At 33.3% G+C, this 19,445-nt stretch overlaps 2 protein-coding genes across 2 annotated transcripts in view; one reads left to right on the forward strand and one right to left on the reverse strand.

Annotated features, from left to right (window-relative positions):
* Positions 1-2,640, forward strand: part of VAPA (VAMP associated protein A) — a 30,091-nt gene extending 27,451 nt beyond the window's left edge. The window contains exons 5-6 of the mRNA XM_039339221.1: positions 1,315-1,491; positions 2,200-2,640. Of these exons, the coding sequence (XP_039195155.1) occupies positions 1,315-1,491; positions 2,200-2,355 (333 nt within the window). The 3' untranslated portion in view covers positions 2,356-2,640. The remainder of the gene's footprint in view (positions 1-1,314; positions 1,492-2,199) is intronic.
* A 5,379-nt stretch (positions 2,641-8,019) lies between these two features.
* Positions 8,020-19,445, reverse strand: part of APCDD1 (APC down-regulated 1) — a 32,328-nt gene continuing 20,902 nt past the window's right edge. The window contains exons 4-5 of the mRNA XM_039339220.1: positions 15,819-16,140; positions 8,020-11,092 (exon numbers count right to left, since the gene is read on the reverse strand). Of these exons, the coding sequence (XP_039195154.1) occupies positions 10,641-11,092; positions 15,819-16,140 (774 nt within the window). The 3' untranslated portion in view covers positions 8,020-10,640. The remainder of the gene's footprint in view (positions 11,093-15,818; positions 16,141-19,445) is intronic.

The raw sequence follows: 19,445 nt of genomic DNA on the forward strand, positions 1-19,445 counted from the left end.
GTCTCGGTAATTTTTTCACTGTGCTCCTAGGCTAGCAGTTTGTGCAATGTCTGACAGATGTGTCAAGTATTATAGGGTTTCCTTCAGAAATCTAAAATACCTTGCAGTGTCCCTATGAGTTCACTATGGTGTCCCATTTGGGAACTATGGTATTAAGCATTATTTCTTTCTTGCTGAAACAAGAAGTTGTAGTTAATAGAAGATTTTTCAATTTGTTCTGTCATCTAGCATGAAGGAGCAGAATACAACAAAAGATTATTAAGTAAGGTATGATCATTTGAATCTGGTAGTCAGCTTGTTTCATGCGTAAAACCAAGCCATGGCAATGAGAACAGATACTTTTATTCATTTACAAACTATGCATTTTACTAAGCATAGTTTGGTAGATTTGCTATTGTTACTTAAAAAACAGGCATGTCAAGAATATTGATTAAATCAAAGGAATAGTGCATGCTTTATATATATATGTTTTATAATATATATGTTTATAATATATATGTTTATAATATATATGTTTTATTATATATATATTAGAAAGCTTAATTTTGTGATCATGAAATTGCATGATCAGATTTTCTCTTCCCCACTGCAGCATGTCTGTGTCTGCTCATAAGGCTTAGGGACTATCACAATAGGGGTGGAACAGTGGGGAAGAGAAATAACTCTGTCCATGTTCCTTCAGTAGGAATTGGTAACTGCTGTTAGAAAAATGCAAACATTGTTTATACTGCATCTATTGTGACAAAAATCTGCTTAAAATAATTTCTTGATTGGTGTTGCAGATTGGCTTCTTTGTATGTATATGGCACTTTCTGTGTACGTTTAAACCATGCCCTGATGCTTTTATTTAAATAATATGTAATTTATAAATATTCCTCTTCTGTCTCTCTTTTCCAGTTTTCAGAGCTACATTTGTCCAAATGTCAATGTTGACTATGACTAGCTTTAAATTTTAGTTGGTGAACTGTAGTTAAAAAATAATAGAAAGAGTGTGGAAGCTTTGAAACATTCATGGTCTCCTAATCTCTTCAGGAACGTTGTCAACTGAGAAGTTTCTATCCATTTTATCCTTGGAGATAAATATATTAATTCTTTAGAGACTTATCTTAGAATGAAATGCAGCGTAAATCTATAAGTCTATCGTGCCAGCTTATTTTTATTAGTCACTTAAAAATACTTCTTTCAAAACTAAATTCTGCTTCTTGAACCCCTTTCATATTTATTGTCTTGGAAATTACCTGCATTTTTTTAAAGTAATAAATGTCATTAACATTGAAATACCTATTTTGAATCTGTTTTTTTTAATGTTTCCAGAATGAAATAGAAACAAATAAATCTGCTCCAATACTGAACACAACAAAACAAGATGGTCTGGTGCCAAAATCACATAGTGTTTCACTTAATGACACTGAAACAAGGAAGCTAGTGGAAGAATGCAAAAGACTTCAGGCAGATGTCGTGAAACTATCAGAGGAAAATAGACATCTGAGAGTAAGTTTGCAGATATATAATAAGTTCAATAGTAAAATTGAACCTTACGGATTTATTCATGAAATATAGTTTTAAAAATTGCTTATACTGAGCTGTTTATAATAGTTTTTCTACACTGGAAGGATAGAATACTAATCCAGTAAAAAAAATACCTGTTTTAAGAATTAAGGTAGCTAGATTTACTAAAATGATAAATTAATCACGTACACACACCTAATATTTAAAGTTATTAGGCTGTGCTTCCATTAATCTAGACAGATAAAAATGTGTTTTAAATGTGAATCAGGTTATTTTAGTAGTTTAGTAGTCTCTGACTTACAAATGAATTTAGGTTTCACTTCTTGAACTTTCTATAAAACAGGAATGGTGTTCTTAAATGTCTAGAAGTTTCTATGTGCCACCATTTGTAATCCTAAAGCTGAAATAAGTAGTAATGTTTCCAGCAAATCACTGTTCTCAATTATTTTAAATGTTTAATCATATTATCATAGTAATCATATAGATGGAAAAGGTCCTATTTTCTATTTAGGATTAATATTTTATGCCCCCTGTGTGTTAAGTGTCATTCTTTAAAGGCAGAATGCACGAATAAATAAAGTCTATGATAGCATTGAAATACTTCTGTGAAATGCATCCTGGTTATATTCAGGCCTGATGTGATCTCGTGATTTTTCCCTCTGTTGATTAATTTCCTCCATGTATTTCCAGGATGAAGGCTTGAGGCTGAGAAAGGTGGCACACTCAGATAAACCTGGACCATCAGGCTTGGCCCTCCGAGAGAATGGCTCCAACCCTCTTCCTTCACTCCTTGTTGTAATTGCAGCCATTTTCATTGGATTCTTTTTAGGGAAATTCATCTTGTAGAAAGGGAGAGAGAAGAGAGAGAGAAGCATGCAGAATGCTGCTTCCTTTTTTTTCTTGGCCAGAAAAAAAAACCCTACCACTTCATTGGTAGTATGGCCAAAGTGACCATTTTTGTGTACAGCATCATACAGGCTTTGCCTCTAATGATCTTGCACGGTTAGACAACACGATAAAAAGACAAACTGTTCGGCTGCTGGACAAAATTGTATATTAATTCATTAATAGCAGGTGTCAGTTGCACATTCAGTCCTTTATGAAAACTCATAAATAAAGAATTGTTCTTTCTTTTTGTGGTTTTAATAAGAGTTAAAATTGTTCAAAGTCTTGTAAATGTTATTTTAATAATCCTTTTCAAATTTTATCTGTTATTCTTGCCTCTTGGAAAGAATGATTATTAGAATGCTAATTCGCTTGTTCAGGAAAATGGTGAGGCATTCTGTGGGGGAATGTTCCTCTTAGTGCAGTGTTTCCCAAACTTGACAATTTTAAGGCATGAGGACTTCAACTCCGAGAATTCCACAGCCAGCAACGCTGGCTGTGGAATTCTGGGAGTTGAAGTCCATATGCCTTAAAATTGTCAAGTTTGGGAAACACTGTCTTAGTGTATACATTTTTTCCCCCTTCACCTTACTTTGCTGATATCATGGCAGAATTTCTTACCCTTGTGAGGTGGTTGTGGAAGAAAAAAAAATAATCATCTTGACAGCCCTGTCCCATGGTATTTAACAAACAAAATAATAAAACTGTTAACAGACTTTCTGATGGGTAGCTTGTTTCTGTGAATTGTTCTTTTAGAAAGATTTTACAACGTGTGCTATACACAGCCTTCTTCTTGTCACAGATTTATATTGTTCACTAGTTGTGGCTTAGACTGGTGCCAGTGAAGCTTCAGAAGAAATGTAGCAGTTTCCATATTGTGCAGCAGCAGCTGTAAAATTACCTGGCTTTTTAGGAAAAGATCAGAATTTGATTTGTTTTGGGACATGGGACACATAACTTTAAATTTACTTTTTAGAAATAGTATTTTGGGTTTTCAGATACTTCTGTTGTATCACTGATATTCCTTTAAATTTATGGAATCAATTGTATCTTGATTTTACATCCAGATTTATTAGGCCAAGTGTCCACAGAAGAACATTCCCTATAATGTTTCCAAATAGCCCAAAGCTAATACTGATTGAGAAAATGTTAATCATTTAGTTTTGTGAAGAAATTAAGCTTTGTTTAGCAAATAACTTTGCATAGCTGCCTGTTAGCTATGCATATTTTAATTCTATAAAATTCATTTTATTTGGTCTGAACATTTTTTCTGCACTTAATCTTGCGATTTAATTTCTGATCTTCACGTCATTAAATAGATGATTTTGAAAGCACAATACAGCTGTTCGACATAATCCATCATAAGAAAGTATTTGAAATTGATATTTTGGAAGGCTTGTAAGCAGAATTTTGTATGTCCTTGCATATAATGAAGCAGTGCTATGTAGATTTTACGTAGCTGAGAACTGTTCTAGGAAAAATATAAATCTTCTTGGTTGCCTTTGATTTTTAATGCTTTTTTAAATGGAAGAGCTACTTATGTCACATACCATCACAATTCGCTGTGATAAACTTTTACAAACATCTTGCAATTTACGAAGAAGATGATGAACAAATTACTTGCCTGATGTTTCACTTAAAAGCATGCAAATACAGTTACTCTTCTTGTTTTCTGGTATCTGCATTCTGACTGTGGTGACTTGAAGAAGCGTGCTCATATCCAGTTCTCACTTAATTGGTTCTAAAATCAGTAGTACTGTTCATACTCTATTGTATAACTGGTACATCAGGAGAAAGCATTTATTCCTTGAAGGAAGTTGATCACTGGAAGAGATTACAAGGAAGATTTATGTACAGGCTATAAGTTCTAGCTACGTTTTGATATTTCTGTGAAAGAAGAAAGCTTCAAAGATATGTTCGCTGTTAAAGTAAACTAAAGCTACAATGGTTTGCACTGGCTAAATACTTTAGAATTTATTAGCCTCAACTTAGAATTTATTACAGATAGCCAGAACTGTGGTGAAACATAGTATGGGGAAGTACTCTAACCTTTGCAGATCTCTTGCCAATAAAATAAAATAGTCAACAATAACAAAAGCATTCTGCAGTTTATAATCTAATGATCATAAATTAGAATTAAGGTCCTAAGCTGGGCCATTTAGCAAGGCAAGGCTTTCAAAGACAAATATGGAATGGTTCAATAATTATTGTAAGTAAAGTGAGAAAATCCTGTTTGTGGATGCGCTTCTAGTTTTTAATAATCTTTTCATAATTGTATATAAAATGTAATGCTGAACTATTTCACTCTCAGAAGTGATTCTGAATGATACCAACTGTATTTAGTGAATTTATGTAATACGGATTAAATTGTCTGTTCCTGAAATGGTTAGAACTTTGCCTGTTTGCTTGTGTACACCAATGTGAGGAACATATTTGTTCCTGTTAGTAAGTGCTTCCATCAGAAAGTACACTGTAGTAGATCTTACATATAGTGAATTATTGGCTCCTGTAGCTTGCATGATGCAAGCTTTATATTTAAGTTGGCAACTTTGCTTATGGTAAGAAATTATAACAGAAAGTAAAATTATTTAAAAGCCCTGAAATATTTTTTGTCTGCTTTTTGTATAAAGTGAGAAAGAAGCTCTGCCCAAAATTTGTTTAATCGATTTCAAAGAAAATAATTATGTTTAAGTAAAATTAAAATGAGTTTTCCAGTGAATTTCTCATTGCCAAAAGTCTTTTGTACGTTCAGGTGGTATTAAGGTAGCACCACATGTTATGAACTGAGTGGAAATTCACAAAAGTTGCAAAGGATTTATGGTACCCATTGGTTTTTGTAATACAAAATATTTCCGTTGTGTTTATAAAATTTATAAAAGTTTATAAAACAAATTGAAACCTGGTATTCATAATAGGTGATGGGAAGCTGGCAATTACATGCACACAAATAGTTTTGGATTACAATTCCTGAACATCTAAAAGACCTATACTAAGATTAGGGATTATAGGACAAATAGAATGCAGAAAACATGCAGTGTGCCCCATTAGTTCTTAGTAACAATCATACAACTTTAACGTAGCCTGTTATGCAATCAAGTGTATAAAATAAGCCATTGGACTTGAATATCATCATGTTCAGTAAGTACTGGCTTGTTGAGATGTGTTGATATTTGTGCTCAGATAAGTAATTATATTTTGTGAATCAGTACAATTGCATAGGTATAGGCATATTATCTGAGAAAAGTCATGGTAAATTTGAGAGGCTGTTTGATTTTGTTTTGACTCTTAGCAACTGCATTCTTTAATGCATGAATTTATAAATTAAAACCTTTTCCCTGATGATTATCTAATGCTATCTTATTACACGTATTTTTGCTGTGTTGTCTGCAAAAAGTTTAAACAAATACAAACCTATTGCCCTTGTAATAAAGTAACAATATTTGTAAGACCCAAAGTTATTATTAACAGACTATTTTCTAGTAGTATGATCAATTCTCGGGCAAGAAATAGGATTAATGATTCCTCATTCAGTATATCTCATAGAAATATTTTGTATTAGCAAACTTTTGTTTATGCATAATGTCCGATTTCAGAAATTTGAAGAAGCTAGACAACTATATTTTCACTAAGTACTTAAATTTAAGGTCAGATCATACTGAACATCTTGTCTGCTGTTAATAATTTATGTTTGATGTAATACTGAGGTATCACATTTCATACATGCTCTTTCAAATAAGCATTTAATGTAAATACAGAAAATACTGGATTTGATTAATCAAGTTGATGAAACAAAGTTTCTCTGAAAAGTTAAATATATTTTGTCATTTTGTCTTAGCTCTACACTTTTCAGTTGTATGTAATATTGTGCCATTTCCCAAATGTCAGCATAGAAACCTAAGCATTCACAGTGCTTAGATAATTTAGAAAGAATGTTCTGAGATTTGAGCTGCTGTCTTGGTGATCTTCAGTATTTGTTCTTTTTATGGTAGCTGTTTCCCTAAACTAGAAAGGATGCTGGTGAGATATCTTCTTGAGGGTGCTCTCCCATTTATTAGTCATTCTGAAAGTGGTTTACATGGAAGCTACCAAAATAGAGATTACATAGGTAATATCTGAGATTAGCTAAAGTTATATCTTTGTGAAGATTTTTGTTTTGCTTATTTTTCTATTATTGTGACTGAGTTTTGTTAAACATAATTAAACTTCTTGAATTGATAAAATCTTAGTTTGCAGAATTAGATTTATTCTGTTAATTTGGGTCTGGAGCTACTGTATAAGAGAAGACACCTGTCTCAAGCTTGCCTTTATTTAGAGAAACTGCAAGTTTCTAACTCTCAAAAGCAGAAATAGATCAAATAAAGATTACTGGATGATGAGTGACAAATGGATTGACACGTAGTTTGAGCTTTCAGTGCTATTCTTCTCATCTGCTTTGTGTTCTTAGTGCTAATGAGACCTATAAATTATTGGGGAAAGAAACAAAACAAAAAATGTTTATTTTATTATAATATAGAGAATTGTACATTATATGTTCCAACATCTTCAGTGTTCGTACATCTTTCCAAATCTTTACATTGCCTTTCTCTAAATATAGAAAAAAAAAAAAAGATTCTGTATCGCAACTCTAGTTTGTTTTTACAGAGATTTCTGCAGGGTTGCAATCAAAGCTCTGCCTGTTTTTTATGTGTATCACATACAAAAATCAGATGTAAAAGATAAAAACGTGTATAATAGAAAAACAGCGTCAGTCACACCATTATGGCCACCATCCTGATTCTTGACCATAGCCTATGGACACGTCTCTTTTAAGCAGAGTTGAGCAACATTTTTTTTATATATACACTGAGGAGTAACATGAACAGAATAGGCAAAATAGGTGTCTCAAGGACTGTGTCGGGCCTAGAATATAATTCTAACAATTCCTATTTTCTGATGAAACCTAATTTGTGCAATCTTTTTTTATGCAGCATTATAGGCCTAAAATAGATTAGGTGAATTGTACAATAAATTGAATAGTTTGCTTTCAACATGTTTTTGAAAACCAGATGCTCAAATGAAATTTAGACTAGAGCTTGTTTTTTGTTTTAATGGCTTTCTCTTGGTAATCTAGATGTTGGTGATAGTTTTATCTAATAGTTGGCTAGACCAAAGGATTTTTTCCTCCTTTATCACATTTTATTCCACATTTTTATTTATTTATTCCACACTTTATTCCACAGTGTTTGGCTTTCTGCCTGACTTGTAAATAAATGACTAGTATTGATAGATAAATATAATAATTACTACTATATCTATCCATCTTTTGAGGCAAAATGCTGCCACTAGATGGCAACATTTTATTTGTTGGAAGCATTGGAACATTTTTCTGTGTAGCTTTGGTTTCTAGTACAGGCATGTGCTAATAGTTGTTTTACATAAATCATCTTCTGTTCATCTTAAAAAATGCTTACACCATGTTGCTTTTTTTTACACATTACAGAATAACCAGTATGCATAGTAGTAGATTAATGACTATAAAAGTCAGATTTACTCTGCAACTTTTGCAAAACACAAAAAAATTGTGGGTTAGGAAATATTAAATGGTTTTATATCTCCCATCAGAAAATATAAGAGCAAAAAGAAAAATTTGGATGTTAGCTGCAATGTCATGCCAAGTTATTTGTGAGCATGCCCTGCTATTTTAAAAGTTAAGATAGTTGAATATAAATAATTTCAACTAAGTGAATAAGATAAAACTAATTTCTACCAGAATTACTTTATATGCACCTAGTATTTCAAATGATACTAATTTGCTTGCTTTTAAGAATGTCTCTGTGGCTTTCATACATCTTGTGAATGCTCATTTCTGGGTTTTTGTTTTGTTTAATTTGCCTTTGATTTTAGTATATATTGTTTCTTTCCTAAACAATCGGAAGGAAATTATTTAAACCAGCACTAGTGTAAATTTCAAAAGCATACCCAGGTACCAGGAGATGGACATTTCAGATCTCAGTCCTTTTATTAGCATTAAACAATAGCATGCATTATGCAAGATTCAGTTTAAGAACATGTGATATCCTCATGATCTTCCCTATTAAATATAAAAGTGGAACGGTTTTGCCAATCAGCTTAATATGTAAACTGAAATTTTGAGAGAGAAATTGTGTCAATAAACATGCACATAAATCCTCAAATAGTATGCGGGAAGTACATGTATGTGAATACAGTATAGAGCAGAGTTCCCCAAACGTTTGGGCACCAGGGACCAATTATATGGAGAGGGGGTTTTTCGTGGACCGGAGGGGCTTGGTTTTGTGTGCTGCCTGCATCTTGCAGATGGGGCTTTCTTATTTGTGTGGCCTCGTTGCTGCCATGCTGCAGCCTGCTACCGGTCTACGGACTGGGGGTTGGGGACCCTTGGTATAGAGTCCTGACTGGAAGTTCAAGCACATTAAGTCTTAACTTCAATTTCTCACAATTAAAATAAAACTAACTTGCTACCTTATCAGTTTAAAAACTCAAAAATAATGGGGTTTAAATACAACTGTCATTATTGCAGAATTATACATCTGTCTTCCAAAGTGAAGTAGGTAAGTGATAACATTTTTAAATTGTATTTAGAAACATTTGAAAAATAATAAAGATCATGATGTACTACTGTACTTTTAAATTTATTTACACATATTGCTAGCTGTAAAGATTCAAAAATAACATTAAGAAAAAACAACAGAATTGCTATTCAGCTTTGGACATAATTCCTGGAAAAAAATAGGTAACTTTTTTCTTAATTTCATATTCAAATCTTTGCAATATTTTCAATAATGCATTTTATTAAAAAGGGAATAAACTATAAGTTACAATGTTAATTTGTAAAATTCAATTAAACATGACATATTAAAAGTTTTATTTAAGGATAAGTTTTCCTTTTCTTGTATTTTTAATTCCAGTTAGACTTCTAAAGTTAAGGAAGTTATAAAATGGCTAAATCATAATCTATACTGTACTCTTTTCTATAAGATATGTAAGAGACTTATCTATTTCTTATGTGATATAATGGTTGTTTAGCTTATCCATATGCTCTGTTCCATTACTATTTTTTTCTGCACAGTAGTAGTTGTCATGCATACTAGTAGATGGCAACCATATAGGCATTTGTGAGTGCATAGGTACGTACAAATGCACACCTGTAGAAAACAACATAATCTGTAGAATACTGTGTTTTCTGGACGTCATATTTGGTGAAGGAGCTGTGACTCTAAAGAAAAAGAACAATGATACATATTTGTGTATTCTTTCCCATTACTAATAAAGATGAAGTTACATTTCATCTAAAATGCCTCTACTTTGCTCAACCAACACAAGTATGCAGTTGGTTGCTTATAAACTATTTTTCAAGAAATTTCTACATGTTCTTAGTTTTAAAAGCTCCCTTGTAAAGAATGATATTTATTAGAACTTAGCCATTTTCATGAATTTCCCAGATTAATAAAATGAGATTCAAGGTTCGTGCAATGAATATAGCAACATTTCTTCATGAAAATCATTTTAAAAATACCTTAGATGTTAAATGAGAAGTCTTGTGATCTTTCCTCCCCCATTTTACTTTAAAATTTTAATCACAAGTTACTGGAAATCAGAAAATCATTAAATTATCATGTATTGAGCAACAATATAAAAAGTGTCGTGTTATTCTGCATCACTGAATTTCACAAAATCTTTATACATTTTCAATTTTTGAGAAGTTCATGTCAGTTTTTTTTATTGTAAGCATTTAATATGTAAAATCTATAAAAGTATGTTCAGATACATCCATGGTTTGAATTTTTTTGTATATACATATGTACACTGTAGCTTAAAGATGCAGTTTTCTATTATTGGCACGATAAAGATATAGTATAATACCTGATAATTAAATTCAGTGAATATTTTTTTTTTTAATTCAATGGACTGCAACAGCAAAGCTGGTGGAAGAAAAGTTGCAGAATATGTTCTGGTTAGTTGTAACAGTTTTTAACATGAAATAAAGAAACTGCAGTCTTAAAGTGCAATTACTATTGTGCAGTCATGTCAGACCGTAGATCAGATTGGATGAAGCTCAAAGAAATGAGTGCTGTTCATGATTCAAATACAGGAAAGCATGAGGAAATAACAAAAGTTTGGGGCATTCAAGTGCATCAAGAAAATAATTATTCTTTTTTGTCTTAAAAATGCCATTCTCATGAATCCCAATTCCTATATTGCTCTGATCTGAGAAATTTCAAAATGTTCTAGCTGAGAAGGTCCAAGTGTGGCACAGTATAAATAGCCACTATTGTGGCTAGCACAAATGCACAGGAATTCCTTGCTGATGCTCCACTATTATACCATCCTAGAATGTTTTCTTTTAATGTTCCTTCTATTCTTGGGGCTGCTGATGTACACTGAATTAAGGGCATTTGATAGGAGGTTGCTCTTTTTTCTGGTCTGTCTGGGCTGGATCCATCACTAGGCCTTTGGCCATTATATAGCAAGTATTTCCCCCTAGTATCCTGCTCCATTTTGAAGATCTCATATTCTGTGTGAGGCAGACGGATTCCCAAAGCAATACATCCATTTGTATGAGTCACATCTTGCTGCACCCCAACTTGCCAGGATCCTTCTGCTCCACACTCATTTCCATTGAAAACATTCAGTAGAGAGGCTGTAGCTATATCCATGGGGGTAACTTTCATATGATTCACTGCAAAGAGAAGAAACTGCTCATTATGTTTTGAAGAATAACAATGGTCCAGTCATGACTTGATGCTATTCTGTGAACATAATCAAAATCCTTACATTTAAATTATGATTTTCCTTTGACCTGTGCTTTTATACATTAAAATTGATGTAACTGTAACAGGCCTAAGATTAATTTGCTTCAAAGGTATTCCAACACTTGCCCATCTGCTCCAGCATTCTATTTCCAATGGTATTCAGCAAGATCCTTTCAAAAAACAACTATTCCTCTTTTTATTTCCTTTTAAACAATTGATTTTCAGATACCACTTTTTAGACTTAGAGATTCCATTAGAATTCATAACTAACATATGTTAACAGATGTATTCTCTATCAATGTGGCTAATATTTAAAGGTGCCTAAGTTACCATCTATCACATCTTGTAGGATTGTTATGCACTGAGTGAAAATATCTCAGATATCATAAAAGCAAAGTCCACATATGTTACTTGTGGTCTTAAGTATTAAAATTAAGCAGAGTATATGGATATTCTCAATATATGCTCGGTCTTTAGAAATAGCCTTAAAATAATGCTTTGAGGGGACCTAAAATATCACCTGCCCATCTTTGTGTCTGGATATTATTGTATGTTTCTGCTTTTTTTATTATTGTAGTCAGGGTTGCTGTAATGAATGCAGAGACTTGACTAAGAACAAACAGCAGATCTGAGTGATGGTAGCGCTTCCACAGCTGGGCAATTCCAACCAAGTAGAAAAGTGCTTTATTGCCCTTCTCTGAATAACTCTTGAAAAACTGATGCAGTGGGGACAGAATGCATTTCATGCAGCTAAAGATAGCATTCATTTTAGCTCCATCTTCATTATGTCTCTCAAAGTATTTTCACATTATAGCTACTGAGTGTATATGTAGAAAATGTGCTGTGCAGAAAAATATTAAAAACACTCAAAAGAATTAGTTTCTGTTTGTGACGGTACTGGATTAGTACTCTAGTTTTCTAAGATGCAAACAAGTGGCATAACTATGTTTGCAGTATTAAAGTTCTTAAAGAGATGGGAGTACCAGAACATCTCATTTGTCTCTTGAGAAACCTATATGCGGGTCAAGAAGCAACAGTGAGAACTGGACATGGAACCACTGATTGGTTCAAAATTGGAAAAGGAGTCCGGCAAGGCTGTATACTTGGACTGCAAGGCGTTCAAGCCGGTCAGTCCTAGAAGAGATCAACCCCGACTGCTCTTTAGAAGGCCAGATCCTGAAGTTGAAACACAAATACTCTGGCCACTTAATGAGAAGGAAGGACTCACTGGAGAAGGGCATAATGCTGGGAAAGATTGAGGGCAATAGAAGAAGGGGACGACAGAATGAGATGGCTGGATGGAGTCACTGAAGCAGTAGGTGTGAACTTAAATGGACTCCAGAAGATGGTAGAGGACAGGACGACCTGGAGGAACATTGTCCATGGGGTCGCGATGGGTCGGACACGACTTTACAATTAACAACAACAACTGATCTGTGAATAATAAATGATATCCCTCAATAACTTTGTTGTAGCTGTGCGCTGCTGAATCCAAATGTTTCCAGAGGTCATCATCTTGCATCCAATATATGTGGATATTGTGCAACCAGAAAAGCAATGAGCTGGCAGTTTTGAATGGGTTTTGTTCATAAGTAGTATTTCAACAATGCATTTTTTTAGAATTTTAGCATGCATAGTGTTTACAAATACATAATTGTGTTGCTTATTACTGCCAAGATTTTGTGAAAGTCCACTCTGAGTAGAGTGGGCACCTGAAACTTTCCTTTACATGGGTAGTTGCATTTGATTTCAATGGAGGGAGCTGAGTGAAATATAAAATAGGTAAGCTTTTAGGATAAAATGTTATAAGAACATTTTATGGACAAAATATATCTTTTACAGGCCATCAGAATAGTATATAAAGTCCACCTTCCCTTAAGGCAGGGATGTCAAACTTGCAATGTCACGTGACGTGTCACAACGTATTGTGACTTTTTCCATTGTCGGCAATGGGGTGGGCGTGGTTTCAGCATGATGCATTCGGCCCGTGGGCCTGCAGTTTGACACCCCTGTCTTAAGGTTTCAGAGGAGACAGAAATAGATGTTTCATTGTACTGTAGTCATCCATTTGCAAGGCCCTTGAATTCAATTCCCAATAATTCCCAACAGAGGGCCTGTACCTCAGAATGTCGTCTAACTACCCACATCTGACAATTTTAACAAGGATGAGACTAGTAACATGCTGGTTTTTGGTGTTAATGTAACTCATCTTAAAGAGACCTTGGACTGAAGCCATGAGCAATATTGCCCAATTTTTTTCATTTTCTTTAACCTAGGTACAAATAACTTCTGGATAACTTACTCATGAGATTAAACCCTGAAATTGCTAGAGCTATTAGTTTTGATCTGATGCTTGAACTATAGTAATAAAGTCTTAAAAGTACAGGTAAAATTTATTATTTTGAAAAATAAGGGATTTGTATGTTCTGTGTGGATTTCATATGGTGAAAATTTTATTACACTTAATGCATATTTATTGCAAACACTTACTTAGAGGAGAATGCAGGTTATTTCTTGTAAAATTGGATCAGGAACAAAGCCTTATGGCTTCTTTTATTACAACAAAGTACCAGCAGGAAAAAAGCTTTTATTTAAAAAATGTGATAAATGTAATTTGCAGTTTGGTTTTAACAATTGTGCATATGAAAGTCTTAGAAACGCAGAAATCCTATCATTTTATCTCATTTGCTGGCAAGAAGAGCAAAGTGGGGTAAATTTATTTTCCTTCCCCCATTACCTATAAACAATCAGTATGTAGACATTAATGTTTTCATATGGTGTAATCCTATTTTTTTTCTAAAATAGAAATGTAATTTAACATTCATACCTTTCACAATTTTAGAATTAGACCATAAAATATACATACTAAGTGTAGAATATGTCTACTCATTAGAGGTCATTATATTTACAATTTTTGACTTGTTTTTGAATCAGTTAAGATCAATTGATCTACTAATTTTTAAACATTGCAAACGTTTCTAAATGCATTCCACAAACTGCCACACCTCTGGATTTGCACATAACATCCCATTAAAAATAATGCTCCATTTGAAAAATTGATTTCTTGGTAGGAAAATTGAAGATAAATGTTTTTTGTTTCTTAATGCTCTTGGCCAGCCAAGCTTATAAACTATGGAAATATTGTGGAGAGAGAATGATGCAAAACTTCAATTAAATATCCTTTAAAAAGTGTTCTGTAGCCGCCAAATGGGAATTAAGCTTCAGATAATGGCGGCCATTAACATATTACCCTCTTTTGAGCCTTCATCTAGCATAATTTCCTGAGGAAAGATAATCTATAAACACCAGTTTGTGGAAAAACAAACTTGCTTTATATGAACCAAGTTATTTTGATCCTGAGAAGAACGACTAGATGTAATTTAAATTAGTTTAGTTTTAACTTGCAACTGAACTAAATAGTCTCCCTCAAAAGAATTCTCAAGCAGACATTTCAATTCTGGTGTCAATGTCATATATAAAAACTCAAACTCCAGCAAAAGTTTTTCCCTGCCATTACCAATATATATGTAATTTCATTTTAAAAGTTTAGTTTTACTTTAACATTTATGGCAATAATCTCAGTCAACCCTTGTGACCAGTTAACTGACCATTTAGCCAGGGAAGCTGTTCTATAAGGTAATTTACCTTGCAAAAGGTAATTTTAAATTTTGTCATGTCACCTGATTTAAAAAAAAAAAAGGCTGTTAATCAGCTCTGTAGACTTAGGTTATGTGTTTGCTTGGCTCAAAGCCAACATCTCAACCAATATGGTGGGGGAGCACTTTTGATTCAAAGGGAAGAGGACTTTCAAGTATGTGCTTAAGCTTTTAGACAGCACCTGTTGGAAACGCCTGAAGTCAAATTTGACTTTCTCAGGATTGTGTAGCTGCCCTGCAGAATGACAGCACAATGCTAGGAAAGGATATGTGTGGGTTAAGGAGCTAACAGGCAGTTACCTGCACACAATCTGAAATCAAGGGGCTAAACTTTGCTCAACCAAACTAAACAAGGGTTGTATTGAGCTCTACACTTACATTGTGAAAGTTGCTTCCAAAGATCTCTTTTTTTTTATGCCAGCCTTCTCTAATTCGGTGCCCTTCAAATATATTGGGCTTACAATTCTGCTTGAAAACTCTACAGTGTTTCTCAGCTTTAGCTAGCGACTTTAGAATATGTGGACTACAATTCCCAGAATTCCCCAGCCAACACAGAAACATAGTTCTAGCAGGTATAAACACAATACAGCTAAAGGCAGGAGATTAGGAAAACTGCCTGAAACCATATTTCCTTCCTACTTCTCTCCTTACCTAAAACATAAACAAGCTCTTGCTATCTTTTCCCTTTAATAACATGCATATCTTAACTTTTCTTGATTAACTGCCTTACCTTGCACACCCCCCAAGACTGTAATTAAATTACAACAATACAAATGGGCAAACAGAAGCAGTGTAACTTCCTGGTATTTTTGGACAGAAAACAAAACAAAAACAAAAATCCACTGGTGTACGAAGCCCCTCATGAGGTTTAAAATTATTGCCCACAACCAAAAGAAAGAAACACACACCTCACATTCCATCTCTTCCAGTAAACCTTATTGCATCACCCTCTCACTCAGAATGAAAGAATCTGAACCTGAAGAGAACAGAATCTTACCTTTAAAGACAAATTCTGTCCCTCCCATCACTTTGGATGAATGTACACCCCTGCTGTAACGGCCTTTTGCATAAATAGTGAAGGTTGGATGCTTGCAGATTGGATCAGAGTAATGATAGTAGTGACCTTCCCAGGTGTTATTGTTGTCATGGAAAACAAAGTGTCTAGTAAGAAAGAGCACTTCAGGACGTACTTCACAGCGCTGGCTCACCCATTCCCCATGTAATCCAATAGTCAAATCAGCCTTTGGAGGCAAAATTGGAGGATGGTGTTCATCTGATCGATAAATGATCCTACAAGCTATGCACGAATGGTCGTGGTTCTGGAAAAAGAAAATTGGTAATTGTATGAAATACAATTCATTTTGTAATGCTCATAACCTTTGCCTATCATATGGGTCATGTGCTTAAATGTAGCTAGAATAAAAAATGAGATAAAACTAGCTTTGCTTGCTTAAGAGATCAGGGTGCTTGAAAACTATTTCATGCTGGAAATAAATTTTTAGACTTTTTTTAATAAAAAAAATCCCTTTGAGCATTCACAAGCCGTAGTATGTTATTTAACAGTGGTGAAAATAAACATTCTGATCTTTCTTACAACTATACAAGAGATGTATTTTCTTTCTTATGGTGGTCCATCTCTATAGAACAAAGTTAAGTAATCCTAATTCCTTGATACATGTAAAATTGCATAGGGTTAGGTTCAGGAAATGAGCCTGAGCAAAAACGAAGGGTTTTTTTTTTCTTGCCAAAATATTGTACCCCAATTCAAGAAAACACTCTGTTTGTTTAAAGAACTGCTAAATTCTCTCCCAATCTTATTACTTTTCTGTGCCTTTTCTAAGTCAACCTTCCAAAAAAAAAAAAAAAAAAAAAAAACAGGCTATGATTGATAACTTTAATTTAATGGATTTTTTAAAATGTAAATTAACATTGTTTATTCTCCAATAGCTATTAAAAATGCTATTCTGTAATTTTGTTCCCTTTACTGAAATTTGAGGATAAAGGTCAAGAATCCATTCTAAAAACAAAAACAAAAAAACCCCAAACCTATTTTAGGCAATCAATTTGATTTACGTGAAACCACTTAGATTCTGCATTTGAAACTGAATGTATTGCTATATTAAATATATGGAATCTGGAAAAGCATGAGAATCTGAAATCTAAGAAGTCTTAGTAAGCAAAATTTATATTCTAGTACAAAAATCAAAAATTTTCACTTGATTAATACTTTATATAGTTCTTACTCTTAATTATAAGTCATTAATCCTGTTTTATTCATCTGCATTTTCCTATTTCATAGATGAAAAATATAGCATTTTACATGTGGAGAATGATCTTCCTTTTTCTATATTTAATTATCCCAAATGCAAAGTATTAGTTTCCTGTATTTAATATAGATTATAAAATGAAATACTATGTTAAATCCCAAATCTTACTCAAAAGCCACTTCTTCATAGCATACATTCTTATCAGCCTACTAATTTCAAAAAGATGAATAAACTACTAAATGAAAATATGCATCAGAAACAAAATAAGGAATTAATATTTTGACAGGGAAAAAGGGAGAATTACTGTATTCTGTAGCTCTGATGCACACAATCTGAAATTATAATATAGTCTATGAATCATTTTCAAAAAGATAAAGGCTTAAGAAATGCAATTTAGTTTTAAGTAGTTGGAACAAAAGTAAACTCTTTTTTATTCCTATCCCCTTTCACTCTATGCTTATATTTTCTCCTTTAATGATGAAATAGTAAAATTAAAATGCAGTTCAAGAATTGCAGAGTTTAACCATTTTTTTTAAAATATCTGTTATGAGGCCAGCACTTTAAATAAAAAATATACATGTAATTTGCTTTTTTCATAACTTTTTCTGAGTATGTTTATGTAGCTTTTCTATTTTAGACAACATTATCCTGGTTAATAATAATAAATGCCTTGCTCAGATTCAGTGAGACTAAAAATGTTTCAGGAATTATTTTTCCTGTCCTTTTCTCTATATCTCAGCATGCTTCAATAAAAATGTCCAGATGCTCTGATGTATATCAGTTTTATCCAATAACCTATATCAAGCTATGCCAGTTCCAGTTTGTTGACTAGGAATTGATTTGTATTTTAGTTAAAAAGCTAAAGAGTTACAAACAGGTAAGAGAAATAAGAGAATGGTTTTAATTTGAGCTAACTTTGATTTGCTTTAAAATAAGTACTTAGTTGTGAACCTTGAAGCTCATAAAACGTTGCGTTACAAAAATTGAAGAAAAAGGACATGCCAGGTCAGAATTACTCTATATTTTGTATTTTATATAATACAAATGATAACCTTTAGTTTTATGAGACATTTGGGTGTAGCCAATACTCCATTATAGAATTATTTTGGGGGTAGATTCACTTAATTTTGAGCAGGGTATTTTTTAAAAAACATTCCTTTAGCTCTTCAGTATATTTTGATAGTTTGAAATGCTAACATACTATTACAGACTACAGCACAGCTTTAAGCACAACTAATTTGTGAGATTAAAAATATACTGTCACCTGAAACAATATATTGGTGAATTACAATATTTTGATCAATGCGGTTACAATAGTTTATCAGGAGATTTTCTTGTCATCATCTTTATTTATTTGCTTATTTGCCAATTTGCTTTGTAATCACCTTGTTCAGTGTAATCTCTTGTTTACCCAATCACTACCTGAAAAAATAACATCTCTAGAGTTCTATGGCAAATGATCTATCTTATCTACTTAGTTTACTATTAAATAATACCAGGTATGTTTGTTAATACAAATTTCTATACCTAATATAAAATAATAAATGTTTCAAATGAGAAAACTGAAAGGCAACATTTGATTTACTTCAGTTGCTTTGTCCTGAACAATGTATTTTGCATCTCTCTCTCTCTAAAACACTCTTGCTTGGCCCTTTGGGACTCAGTCTGTGGGCTCCACCAAATCTTATCTCCTATGTTCTATAATATCTTTAGGCTATAAGGGACCTGAATGTTGGAGAAAAAGCTGAAGCTGAATTCAGATGAAGCAAGATCTCCTGTTGCTGATTCTGGGAGGCAAATTTTGAAATTGGGAAGATGCCCCTGACTCTTTCCCCTAAGAATCAAGTTTTCTGCCTGGTGTTCCATCTAAATTTGACACTGATACTCAGCAATTGTGTTATATAAATGGCATTTTTATTAACTTGAGCTGATAATCCATAGCCAATGTTTAATATTGGATTACTGCAGTTTACTCATTTGAACAGGGTCCAGAAACCCAACTGGTCCAGAAAGCAGTAGGATGGATATGGCACTTTGTAAAAGTGCTATATTAGTCCTATACTGAAGTAGCTGAACTGGTTACTAATTCCTTGTCCGTTACAAATTGCTGAGCAAATTGTGCAAAGACAAACATGACAAAGGCCTAAGTTACTTTCATAGAGTACACCCTACACTTTAGGGCTCTTCTTTACAATACATTAATGTGCTCCCTTCCCATGCTTGAGACAATGTTGATATAAGTGCTGCTCCCACAGACTATTTTTATCATGTTTTACAAGCACAGCCACTCAGGATTGCTGACTTCATAAAGTGTAAATTAGGACAGGCTTAAAGTAGTGATTGAATGCCCTGAAGTC

The sequence above is a fragment of the Crotalus tigris genome, unplaced genomic scaffold (assembly GCF_016545835.1).
Source record: "Crotalus tigris isolate CLP2741 ecotype Arizona unplaced genomic scaffold, ASM1654583v1 scf7180000017731.4096049, whole genome shotgun sequence".
In the NCBI taxonomy this organism is placed as follows: Eukaryota; Metazoa; Chordata; class Lepidosauria; order Squamata; family Viperidae; genus Crotalus; species Crotalus tigris.